General features: G+C 45.9%; 1 protein-coding gene across 2 annotated transcripts in view; it reads left to right on the top strand.

The window, feature by feature from the left end:
• PARVA (parvin alpha) overlaps window positions 1-13,297 on the top strand; it is a 166,818-nt gene that overhangs the window by 78,806 nt on the left and 74,715 nt on the right. The window contains exon 1 of one of the 2 annotated variants that reach the window (XM_042233043.1): window positions 2,757-2,970. The exons of the other annotated variant lie outside the window; for it this stretch is intronic. Within the exon in view, the coding sequence (XP_042088977.1) occupies window positions 2,943-2,970 (28 nt within the window). The 5' untranslated portion in view covers window positions 2,757-2,942. Of the gene's footprint in view, window positions 1-2,756; window positions 2,971-13,297 lie in introns of those variants that run through there. 2 annotated transcript variants of the gene reach the window in all.

The raw sequence follows: 13,297 nt of genomic DNA, 5'->3' as shown, positions 1-13,297 counted from the left end.
AGTAGCAGTGGACTTTTTATTACTTTTCATCAAGCCAAGGGCTTTGTATATTTTGTTTCATCTTTGCCAGGACCTCTGGCAATAGAAGTCTTAGAATACCCATTTAAGGTTTGCAGAACCTAGGTCTCAGTTGAACTTGCCTTTTTTTTTTTTAATTTATTAATTTTTTAATTGAAAGATAATTGCTTTACAGGATTTTGTTGTTTTCTTTCAAACCTCAACATGAATCAGCCATAGGTATACGTATATCCTCTCCCCTTTGAACCTCCCTCCCATCTCCCTCCCCACCCCACCCCTCTAGGTTGATACAGAGCCCCTGTTTGAGTTCCCTGAGACATACAGCAAATTCCCATTGGCTGTCTATTTTACATATAGTAATGTAGGAACTTGCCTTGTTTTTATGAACGTGTATGTTTTTAAACTTAGTGTCCCTCTCCCCCACTGCACTGTAATCCTAAGAATGCGAGGATCTTACTGCTGTCCTGCTCCCCGAGTGGCCTCTGTATTCAGCTTGAGTTCTGGCAGTGGTGTGCACTCTCTAAGTGATTAAGGGGCGAGGGAATGAAATGGCAGTGTGTTGGATGCCCATAGATGGACCTGCTGAGACCTCGCTGTGGCTTGGCAGTCGTGCCATGTTTTTTCTGCCCTGGAGCTTTCCTCTGATTCTTTCCCTCCACTGGACTTCAAAGCTGCCCCGTGAAAGGGTCTGCTCCTTATCACCATATAGTGTCCAAAGAGTGTTGGGGACGGGCTAAGAGTATTCGCTGTCTGGCCTCTCCTGGGCCTTGTCAAAACAAGCAGGAGCGTCTCATTGTTTATAGGAGCTAAAAATCATGACCATGTTAAACCCAAGATTGTCAGGCACCTTTGGACGTTTTTACAACCCACTCTCAGACGAGGGATGGACTTTCTTGTGGCTGGATATCAAGTCCCTGCGTAATGAAATTTGATGCCACATGATGCTAGGTAGAGATACTTCTTTTTCTTTCTGATATCTGGACATTTTCAGAACTTAGATAATTTTATCCTGTTTACATCAAACATGCAGGTAACTCTAGACTTTTATATCTGTATTATTTCTGGGGAGGTCTAATGTGATTATGAATGACACTAATTGACATTACATGCTTTGATTAAATTTCCTTTGCTGTGAATCAAAACCTTTTAGTCCAGTCCTGCAGTGCTATTTCTGGACTTCTCTTTTACATACTCTGATGCGTTAGGCAGCAGGTATGACACAAATTCGCTGTCATAAATTCTACATCCCATAGATTAACTGAGATAGGGCATGCAAGGTCGACTTAATGCGAGCCACATGATAATCAATCAAAAAATGTTAGTTGAGTCGCATACTTTATGCCTTTTAGGTGTACGCTATTTAAAGAACCATAGTGTTTCTTGGATGATAATCATAAAGCTGATGTTTATGAGCTGGCTCTGTTTACAGATGATTGTGGATAGCATAGTAATTACATCCCAGGATTTTTCTCCTTCCAGGGTTCTTAGGTGGTCACTAGGACCTTAGAGGAAACTACCCCAGATAGCCTCCTGCCTCCTCATCCCCTAAACAACAACAGTGGCAAACTCAGTCATCACCTGGTCAGCCTGCTAGAGAGGGGTAGAGGGGAGGGAGGGTCTGGATCAGTTACTTGATCCTGACCCCTCTCCCCTTCATTTGGGTGCACAAAGCATGTTGCCTTGGAAAATGCACCCGTAGCATTTCCAGGTATCCCCTGCTCCTGGGCCTTTGAGCGTCCTCGGGCCCCCCACAGCGCTGTCTCCACCACAATCCATACTTTGGTCTTTGCGGTCAGATAGAATAGGAAGTAAAAGTCCTCTGCTTAATTGGCTATGACATCTCCTTCCAGCCTGGGGATTTTCCCCAGGACTGACTCTCAGTGAAGCCATCTTTGTTTCTTTGTTAAGTCTCTCCCCACCCCTGGGACAGAGTGATTTGGACACAGGGTCCTGGAGGACTGATCAGAGTGGTGGGCGTCCCCACCAATGCCTCACAAGTTAGCATCTTGGGAACTTGTCCTGAGTCTCCGCAGTATTCTACTAAGGTGCAAATGAACTTGTCCCAGCATCTGCGGAGTCTACTGGGCCAGTGCCAGTACTGGACCACCTCCCAGCTTCATCTGGGAGTGAAACAGACGCACAGGCCACCCCTCACCCCTGGCCAGGCCTTTGCCTAAAGCCCTCTAGCCAACAAACCCAATGGGCCATGGTGGCAAATGTTCAAATACAAGAACATTTTCTTCTTGGCCTTAATGCATGTCTAAGATGGTAAGTTCGTGCCTGGAAATGTCTATGTAGATACGTTCCCATCTGTATTACCTAACCGTGGGTTTAGGTTATCTTTCCTGAAAGGATGGGTTCCCCATATCTGAGACAAGACTTGAAAGCACAGCATGGCCCTCATGCTGTGTCTGGGGCAGCTTTAGGTCTCCCAGCTATACCCATAGTTTGCTGTGCTTAAAGAGATGCTTATGACCTTGAGTCTGTGGGCAGGCTAAGGAATTTTAGGTGCCCCCAGATGAGACTCACTTCTCAGTAGTCTAAGCATCAACCCCTTGAAAACACCCTGCCCAGCTCTGACTGAGGTGTATACCCAGCCTGAACAGAAAAAAGCAGGCGCTCCAGATTTCTAGTTGCCAAGAGGCAAGCGCTAGAATCCTGTTTGCTTTGCAGCAGGTCTGTGAGTCCCATGTGGCATCATATTAAATTATATAGGCAGCCACTTGTTCTCAACTGATGCACTGAGCTGAGAGTTGTGGGTTGAGCAGGCAGCCTTCTCCTCGGGAAATGGCTGAAAAGATGCTGTAGCTCCACAGACCTCCGGACCTTGGAAGCTGGGCCTGAAAGCAGAGGAGTGAGGGCCACCGCAGGGAGGGCTCAGCTCTGGGCAGAAGATACCATGATTGTGGCTGAAATCCTAGACCATGGGCTGCGGGGCACTTTGCCCTAAAGGTGGGTCAGAGTCTGGGCGAAGTTGGATGTGCTGTGGTAGGGGTGGTTCTCTGCTGGGGGTGCCCTGGCCACCTCCTGGTTGCATCTCTTGTGTTTGGGCTTCTGAGATGGCAGATACCCCTCCTCTTGCCTCTGAAGGTTTGTTGTGTCAATCTGACCTGCATTAGCCTAGTTCTGCTGTTAAAGAGAGCTCTGGAGGGATGGGGTGTATAGGCGGGGGGAGAGTGTGGGCGTGTGTGTAAGATGTTTAGAGGTTGGGGGTGGCAAAAAGAGGATGAACATGGAAATACAAGAATGAAGGACTTTTGAAAGAAAAGATCTACCTAATTTTACTGCTTGTTGTCCTCTGCTCCCTTGTAAAGGTAAATCTAAGCATGCATTCTGAAAGTGTAGTGAGAAGCTTTCGGCTTCCGTGAGCTATTAGCCTGCTAAATGCTTTTCCTGAGACCTAACAGCCAGCTCTGCTCAGTAGCTGGAGCAGGGAGGGTGTTGTAATTCTCATTAGTGACAGTAATATCAACTGGATAAATATCTTACTTCAAGAGCTCGTAATCACTGATGCCTAATGGACCTTTGAAATTCTCCCAAATAGTTTGGAATAAATAGATAAAGACAGGGACTGAAATGGGTTTGATTGATGTGCATGCGAGTCCTTGGCAAGACTTTCCCCTCGGTTTCCTCTCAGATTAAACATGGCTTGAACCTAAACATGTTTGGGTTTATGCCTGGGCTGAAATTCCTCCCCATGGACCTTGACAGGTTAAAGATTACATCAGTTTCGGCTCTTGGATCTGGGTTCTGAAAAGACCACAACTGATAGAGGAGTGAGAAAGGTAGCTGTGAGCAACGTTTAGTCAATGTGGGAACCCGAGGGATGGCTGTGTTGACAGTCTCCTTGGCTCCCCTGAAGATGTGCAAGGGGGACCTGACTCCTCCCGGGGGCTTTTATGACAGATTCACAGCTAGTTGATGAATCGATGGACCCCAGAGTCACTCATTTGCACCCTCTGGGAAAGCACTTGTGTTGAAAGTCCCAGCATCTCTCGGGGGAAAGAAGGAGACTTGAGGGATCCCGAAGTTACAGCTGACTCTGGGACGCTCCAGAGCAGAGCTGGGTATCAAAATTGGGGCAGGGTGTGGAACAGACGCAGAGGGAAGGAAGGGGTGGAGAGAAAAGAACCCAGGCTGATGCTGAGTGAGAGGCATTTTGTTGTTTCATTTAATACATTGTGGAGACCATTGAAAAGGATGATTTTCCCCTTTATTTACTAGATATTTACATATGTTTTCCTTATATTAATTGCCATGTAATATATTGTATTAAATTTCCCTAGGGACTTTGATAGACTGTTATTATGGATTTTTAGAATGAAGTTGTTATCCATTAAGAATATTAATCATGCTTACCCTATTAGTTCCATTTTTTGCTTCCAGATTGACCTTATTCTTAGTTGTTTGACCTGATCTGCCTCCTTATTTTAAAAAACAAGCCTTTGGTTTCCTTCTGCTTTTCTTCACCCAGAATCTAGTTCTTCAGTACCATGAAACACACACATACACACACACACAGACACGAACTTCTTGCTATAGAGAACTTCTGACAGATAGTAAAGTAGCAAGAATACCGTGGTACACACCCTTAAGCCCATCACCCTCTTCAACACGGATTAATCCATGGCCAACCTTGTTTCATGTATGCCTCCCATCTGACCCTCAGCCCCCACCAGAAGATTCTTTTGCAGTGAATCCCAGGTACACCATTTCAGTATTTTTATTTTGGTTATAGCTCTTAAAGATAAGGGTTTGTTTTTTTTTTTTAAAGAAAAACACAATTATTATATTATATGTAGATAAAAGTCTAGTAATTCCTTAACATGTTTAGCTATTCAGTCTCATAACTGTGATCATTTATTATTTTTAGTTTCTTGAAATCAAGATCAAAATAAGACCCATGCCTGGCAATTAATTGATATTATACCAGATCTCATTTATTCCTCGAAATATATATATTGAAGAAACTCACTGAGTTCCCACAGTCTAGATTTTGCTAGCCGTGCCTTGACAGTGCCAGTGAACCTGTTCGTCTGTCCCTTGTGTCTCCTGAGAATTGAGAGGTGGACCTAGAACTGATGGTGTTGTGTCCCTTTGGGGGCAGGAGGAAGGAGAGGCATGATGTCTGGTTGTCACTGGTTTGTCAGGATCCATTAGAGTCCATTGCCTGGAAACCTTCATTCATTAGGGGTTTCCAAATCAGCGTGTTCTAATTCATCTATTCTGTCATCATTTATCGGCTGAAATGCTTTATAAAGATAAATGTTGCCTCATTAAGCATTTGATCAATGCAAGTATGGTTTGATTTGAAGAGTGAGGATAAACATCAGATATTTTCTCTTTATTCACCAGTTTTCAGAATGAAGGGATTTCCTAGCATCTTCCAGAGGTGACAGAGAGGTGTTGAGTTTTGTTTTGGTTTTTTTTCTGCATTATTATTGATTTGTGGATTTAACTATATTTGATGTATTTGGACCCCTTGCAGTTATCCATGTTGATGCTCAAACTTTTCCGTCTTTGGCCAGTGAAAGCCTCTTGGATGTGATCTTAATCTGGTACAAGTTCATACCTAACTGATTTCTAGCAATAAGATGCTCCAGGCTCAACTTGTATATTTTCTGCCTCAGAGCTAGAATTGGCCCTTTGTCCAAGAAGCCCTGATTCCTTTTATAGGAAATGGCATTATTGTTTAGAGCCCACAATCCAGGTGCTATGCATGTTGAACAGCATCTTTTTCCACCTCTGAAAATCCAGCCAAACCACAGTCAACACCACCACTTGTTAAAACTGTGATGGTCATCACCCCTCGGTCATCTCCATCTAGCCTTCACCTTGCCTCCAGACCACCTCCCAGTCTCTGTAACATCCACAAAATACCACTTCTTAACATTCCTGGGTACTTTCACCATGCCACTTGACCCAAAACTTCCTTCTGCATTCTAAAACATTTCATGGGCCTTTTTCTACTGCCTCTTTCACAATCCTCTCTGTCCTTATCAACCCAAGACAAAGGGATAGGTCATCATTTCTTAAAAGTCTCCTCCAGCTTTGTTCTTAAGCTCTGTTGCCTCGCCAAAGTCTGGCTTGTCTCATGAGGTCATCTCTGAGCAGCCCCACTCTCTCCCAGGGCTTGTCCACATTCCTAGACACACTCTGGGGAGCAGTGGGCTAGCAGTTACCAAATGCTCACTATGGTATGTCCTACTGTGCTGAGTACTTCATGTGTGCTGTGTCATCTGAGCTTCTTTACAGTCTTGTGAGCTAAGAATTATGATTTCCACTTCAGAGGGGACAAAAGTTATTAAATAAGAGGCAGAGCTGGGATTCATCCTTTCTTCAGAGCTCAGGCCAGCTCAGATTGCCTAATCATGGTGCTAGATCCCAGGAAGACTTCTGCATGGATGGATCCACTAAGGAATCTTCCTGAGTCTTCTGCAAACCTGCAGAACTCTGCTCTCCTTATCCTACACTGCTTTCAGGAGTAAATCCACACCTTGTGTGTTCTGGCTCTTGGCTTAACTCTCTGACACCTCGCAGACTCATTGCGCTCCAGCAGTCGTCCTGAAAATGGGTCTGTTCTCCTCTCTCCTCTTCACCTGATAAACTCAAACTTCTCCTTTAAGAAGCAACTGAAGCATCTTTTTTAAGGAGCTCCTCTCAGACTTCCACCTCCAGATGAATTAAGTGATACTACTTTGGCTCTCCCAGGGGACCATGCTCTGGGAGTGGGTCTTATTTATCCCTTTGACCCCAATTCCAGTAATTTGTGGAACTGGATCAAATGACAGGTTGTACAGAAAGAAGTTGCAGTGGAAGTGTTGGGCAGGCAATCAGAACACCAAGCACAGTAAAAGCATCTCTGATTTACTACAATTTCTTTTAATAGGTTCTCTGTATAGTACCTGGCCTGGGAAAGTTGCTCAGCAACACTGTTAAATCCATACTTACACAAATGAATGAGTGTTTGGTACCAGTCATCCTTTACTTGCTCACATGGATCAAATGTTACCTTCCTTGAAATGGTTTTTACAGTTTCTTGTGGCCTCTCACTCTCTGCTTCCGTTGTACATGTGTATTTTTGTCCATAAGTTAAATTATGCTCTGGGCCTGGAAGATGCAACTGGGATGAGGCTCCCAACGCATTGCCTTGCACGTAGTCAAGACTCAATAATTATCCGTGGAATTTAATCAAATGGCAGGTTGTACAGAAGGAAGTTACAGTGGAAGTGCTGGGCAGGCAATCAGAACACCAGACAGACAGTTAAAGCATCTCTGATTTACTACAATTTCTTTTAATAGGTTCTCTGTACAGATTTGCTGTCAACATGGATTATTGGTTTAGTGGGAAAAAAAAAAAAAAAGGACCCAGGGAGCTGCAATAAGTCTTGTGAGGCACAGAGACTGGCAGCATTTTGTCACTGCTTCCAGGGCGATGGGCACAGATGTCTGCTCTAGGACAACACTGTCATAATGCTGAAGAGGCCTAGATAATAAGCAAAAAATGCTTCCGCCTAAAGAGCCAAGACCTGTCAGCCTTCTCTGCTCCTTCCTTTGCCGTCTCCAATTCTTTTTTTTTTTTTTAAAGCCCAGACCCACCCAAGATTACCTACCATCTGGCTGTGACCTAGAAGGTGGAGCTGTTTGTTTGTGCTATGTTTATTTCTGCCAGAAGGGAGCACTGTTCAAGGATCAGCCTGGCCACACGGCCCATTCATTCCGAAAATACGTATTAGCATGGTCATGCAGCAGTGGGCAGGCCTCTTGGCACATTCGAAATAGTGGGGGAGATGGGTTCTTCAGATACGTGCACAGATAGATAATTACAAACAGTGCTAAGTGAGATGGATAGAAGAACAAAGATGCAGCCATGGAAGGGTCTGGCACTGCCTTCTCCAGGAAGCCATCCCTGGTCCCTCCTGGCGGTGCAGGCCTAGCCTGGTCTCCCTCATTGCCCTGAGCCGTGCCCGTGTTGGTCCTCAGACCACTGAGACTCCAGGTGTACATGAATGTGAGCTCCTACGGCAAGGGTTCGTTCTTTTCTAGAATATGTGTGGCATACAGCAGGTGCTCAATCAGTATTTAAGACTGGGAGGAAGCCAATGAGCACATTTTACCAGGCCTCATTACATTAGATGAAGAAGTCAGAAGCTTCCCGCAGCACTGTGATTATAGTGGTGTGATGATGAGTTAGTTCCAAAACTTCTGCTCCATCCCAAGAAGGAGGAGTCTCTCTTCCAGAAGGGATGGAGGGAGTGACTAATGAGCAGAAGTCTTCAGCATAAGGCCTGGCCTATTCAGGAGCTCAGAGCAAGTTATGTCCCTTCCCCTGCCCCCTAGAAGTTTCCTTAGAGTGGTCTTGTGCTCTGATGCAAGCACCCTGCCCAGCAGCAGTACCAGCCTCCTCTCAGGGCAGACCTGAGCCAGGTCAGGTCCATCTCCTGCTCAGCTCTGAGTCTCCAGCCTGGGCATGTCACAGTTGGGACTAAGGGAATGTCTGTTTTGAATGGCATGGGCTTAGTGTCAGAATAAGATGAAGAGGGTTCTGCAGCCCATCCATTCTGGTTTGCTTCTTCCTTGGAGAACAAGAGTATTTTCCCCTCCCAGATATGTTGCCAAAAACATACCCTTTTAGCTCCCACCGGGTCTCCTAGAATTTGTCTCCTAGGGGAAGAGGTGGCAGACCCTGGCCCCCAGATCCCCGGGTGAGCACAGTAGATGCTTTTGCACTGAACACAGCATCCCAGGTCACCTCCTTTTTCAGCCCAGCTTGGTAGATGGTTTGGTGTACACAGAAGGCTCCCCACTTAATCAGGCACCTCCACTTTTCTGTCCCAGGGTTCTGGCTTCTGAAGCCCCCTCAGCTGGCACCCAGTGTGGCCTAGAAGTACGGAGGGGTAGCACCCGGGGCCACCTCAGTAGTAGGGAAGTCTCCTGGAGACACTGTGTATGGTTCCTTAGCCCCATAGGAGCTGCGGTTCAGGTGCCCACAGGTAACCGGCTCAGTAACACGGGCCTCCTTCGCTGGCTCTTCCTACATCTCTGCATCTCTTTCCTCACCCCTCACCCCTTTTCCTGGGATTTCTTTCCCCTTTCAAATGACTTCAAACTCATACACTGGGGAATGGAGACAGCTAACTGGTAGAATCATCTTCCAGAGAACTTTTCAGGAAGTCTCCTACACTTTCTGAACTTGAGCTTCCTCATCCACTAAAGAGAGCGAAGAGCCTGTAGCCTGAACCTCGCATCAGGCTGTCATCTGGTTCCCCAGAGGCCCCACATTTTGCACTTGCTGGTCCTGCTGCCTAAGCACCCCCTCCCCTCCCCACCTCACCCCCTTCCATAGCTGCCAAATGACTCAACCCTCCAGATCCAGCCGCCTTCCCCGACGACTGGGAACCACCTAAATGTCCAACAGTTATGGAAGGGTTAAGCAATGTGTGTGCATACCTTCAACAGAGGTTGAGAAAGCCAGTTAAAGGGAGAGCTTTGATGGCATAAGGAAGTACAGTGAGATTATCTGGTACTGTAAAAGCTGGCCACAGAACTACCCAGTATGTACCCAGTATGGGAGTATGTGTAAGTGTGTATATAAAACGTAGGAAAGCAGAAGAAAACATAACATGCTACGTCTAAGCAGTAGGCTTGTTTTCCTCTTAGTTTTTAAATATTTTTCAGGTTCTCTTAAATTAGCATTTTTTCTCTTCTAGCCAGAAATAACTTGTTATGTAAAACAAACAAAAATACAGCTTAAGTGTAGCCTCTGTCCTCAGAGAGGCTAAGCCTACGAAGAGTGACCAGACCACCTGTAGGGTTCAGTGTACAAAAAACACTGTTACGCAGAACTGGAACAACATACAGTGTAGTGTTAAGGACGTAAACTCTGGAGCGAGCTGTTGTTGTTCAGCTGCTAAGTCATGTCCAACTCTTTGCGACCCCTCGGACTGTAGCACACCAGATTCTCTGTCCTCCACTCTCTCCTGAAGTTTGCTCCAGTGACTGCAGCTGTGAAATTAGAAGACATTTACTTCTTGGCAGGAAAGCTATGAGAAACTTAGACAGCATGTTAAAAAGCAGAGACATCACTTTACTGACAAAGGTCCACATAGTCAAAGCTATGGTTTTTCCAGTAGTGTACAGATGTGAGTGTAGTGGGACCATAAAGACAACCAAGCACTGAGCACTGACGATTCGATGCTTTCGAATCACTGCGGTGCTGCAGAAGACTCCTGAGAGTCCCTTGGACTGTAAGGAGATCAAACCAGTCAATCTTAAAGGAAATCAACCCTGAACATTCATTGAAAGGACTGATATTGAAGCTGAAGCTCCAATATTTTGCCCACCTCTTTGCAAAGATCCAACTCATTGGAAAAGACCCTGACACTAGGAAAGATTGAAGGCAAAAGGAGAGGAGGGTGGCAGAGAATGAGAGGGCTAGATAGCATCACTGACTCAATGGATATGAACTTGAGCAAATTCCAGGAGCCAGATGACCTGGGATCAATCTGGGTCCCACTTTTTTGCTCAAGTTACATAACCTCTCTGGGCCTCATTTTCCTCATTTGTGAAATGGGGATAGTCAGTTCCTAGTCATTGGATTGGGGGGAAGATTAAATGAGTAAACGTATATATTATTAAAGAAAGGTGCCGCGTCTGCGTCCCTGGCACAAAAGAAACACAGTGCGAGTATGTGTTCTCTCACGTCACCATGATCCATTCAAGGGAGAGTTTCCACCAGCAGTGCTCCTTCAGGATAAACCACCAGCTGACCTCCAGACAAATCCAGATTTAGCCCACTAGTGAACTGATCCAAGCAAAACAACAGTGCCATTGTCACTCACTGGCCACCCGCCTACCCAGAGCCCTTGTTTCAGTGGAGTCCACCACTTGGAAATTCCAAGGGACTGGTCCTTGATGTGGCACTTTAAGCAGCATCAAGCCACTGCAAAAATAAGTGCCTGGCTTACTTTGAATTAATAAATAGGAATGCTATAGACACGAAGGTCAAAGAGCCACAGAGAAAGAAATAAAGAAATTTGACTCCGGCGATACAGTGATACAAAGCCAGAGGCCCCGCTGGTTGCCTAGAGCCCCGCTGGTCTTCCCGTGGTCTCTGCATCTCCCATGTGCTCCTCTGTTGCTCTCTCCACTTTGGAAGAATGCTCTCAGGACTTGGTTCAGGACTGCGTGGAGGACAGAGCATTACTGCGGTGCAGTTTGTGTGCACCTTTCCCCTCCCTGCCCAGCTGCAGCATCCTCTGAGCACTTCCTCAGGGTGCAGCAGCACATGCCTGGTGTACTGGTCTCTCGCCGTCACCACAGGTAGCTGTTCTTCGGGCATCCACCAACCAACCCCAGAAGGAAAGGACTTGTTTGCCATTGTATTCACAGCTCCTGGCCCAGCCCCTGGTACCAGACATGCCCATGTGTGCTTATGAATGAAAGGGATGAGCAGTGCCAGTTTCACCCTGGCTGTCCTGAGCTGTTGTGCCCACACTTCACATCTAATTAGCTAACATACCAGGTCAGTTGCTATGGTCTCCCCAAGGCTGTTATTGATACAAATGCGAGGGTACATGGATGCGCAGAGATGCACACGCATGCGTGATAGCCTGGTGTTACCCGTTATAAACTCCCAGAGTGACACCTACACCACTTTCTACTTAAGTAGGAGCAGACCTTTAAAACCAAGAAGACGGTTCTGGTGCTAGATCTAAAGCAACAGCGGACATGGTGTGGCAAAAGACAAAGAGTGGTGATGTATTTGATTTTGATCATAGACCCTCTGTGCCTGAGCACTGTTTTAAATTCCCAAGGCTTACTTGAGACCTCACCGGTGTTTCCGTTCACATGGTTTTGACAGCCCAAAGCTAGTCAACGGTGCATCCGTCTCCCTCTGAGCGTACTTGCAATTGGAGGGCTGCTGAATCACGTGTTTGGCTGAGCAATGAATTAATGTCCAGGGGCCATCTGCCTGGCAGCCTTCCAACTCTGCAGAGACTATAAAATTGACCAAAACAAAGACACGGGTGGAAACTTTAAGACTTGGGACTATAGATTCCCCTGTCAGCTCCCGTCACAATACCAACCTCTAAGTTTCCTTTTTGGCTGTGCTTCAAGGCCCAGATGTCAGACCCTGGTGACTAAACAGCTATGCCAGGTAGAGCAGAGTGTGGGGAAACCCTGACAGTCTGCTGAGGCACTCTGAGCTGTTCCCGTGTTTGCCTGATGCTTTATATTATGGCCACTGAGATAAGTTTGTTGTTGTTGTTGTTTTTTAAGTAATAAAACTCTGGTTTAAGGGCTAGGATGGAAGGGGTGGTGATTTTGCATTTCCTTTTGATAATTTCACATAGAAGAAGAATGAACCCACGTGTTGTAGGCGGGGGTGAGTATTGAGAACAGAACCTGTCCCCCAAGAAAACTGTTGGAGCCAGAGTAATGCCCCCCCAAAGATATCCATATCCTAGATATGGATTTTAATGAATCTAGGGATATATTAGTTTACATGGCAAAGGGAAGTTAAGGCTGCAGGCACAATTATGGCTGCTCATCAGCTGACTCTAGAATAAGGAGATTGTCCTGGGTTTTCCAGGTGACCCAGTGTAATCATAGGGTACTTAAAAATAGAAGAGATAGGCAAAAAAAAGAGGTCAGAGTACCACAATGTGAAGGATTTGACCCCCGTCCCCCACTGCTGGCTTTGAAGATGGAGAAAGGGGATCACAAGCCAAGGAATGCAGGTGGCCTCCAGAAGCCAGAAAAGGCAGGAAAATGAACCTTCCCCTAGAGCCTCCAGAAAGGAGCAAACTCTGCCAATGCCTCGATTTTAGCCCAGTGAGACCCATGTTGGACTTCTAACCTGCAGAACCATAAGGATAATAAATCTGTGTTGTTTCAAGCCACCAAGTGTATGGTAATTGTTACTACAGCAATGGAAAGCTAATACAACAGCCATGTCATAAAAGCCCCATCAGGAACAATGGATAGATTCAGCTTCCAAAGCAGTTCCAGAGAAAGCAATAAAGACACCTTCAGTGATGGTTGTACTAGTGGGACAGAGCTCTTCTTGGGAAAGCAGAAATGACCTTGCCAGGCATCCTTAAGTTATGAGGAAGCTCTGTCTTCTCATCTCAGCCCTGGAAACAAACCTAAAAACCATGCAGTTTCTGTGTGGAAACAAGTTCTCACTTGGGAATAAGTACCGCTTGCACTGTAGGACTTTGAAATGGTCTTTGTGCTTTGCTTCCTGTACAAATGCTTCTATAGGGGTCAGCTA

Source organism: Ovis aries, chromosome 15 (assembly GCF_016772045.2).
Source record: "Ovis aries strain OAR_USU_Benz2616 breed Rambouillet chromosome 15, ARS-UI_Ramb_v3.0, whole genome shotgun sequence".
Taxonomy (NCBI): Eukaryota; Metazoa; Chordata; class Mammalia; order Artiodactyla; family Bovidae; genus Ovis; species Ovis aries.
This window is presented reverse-complemented; position numbering and strand designations above follow the sequence as displayed.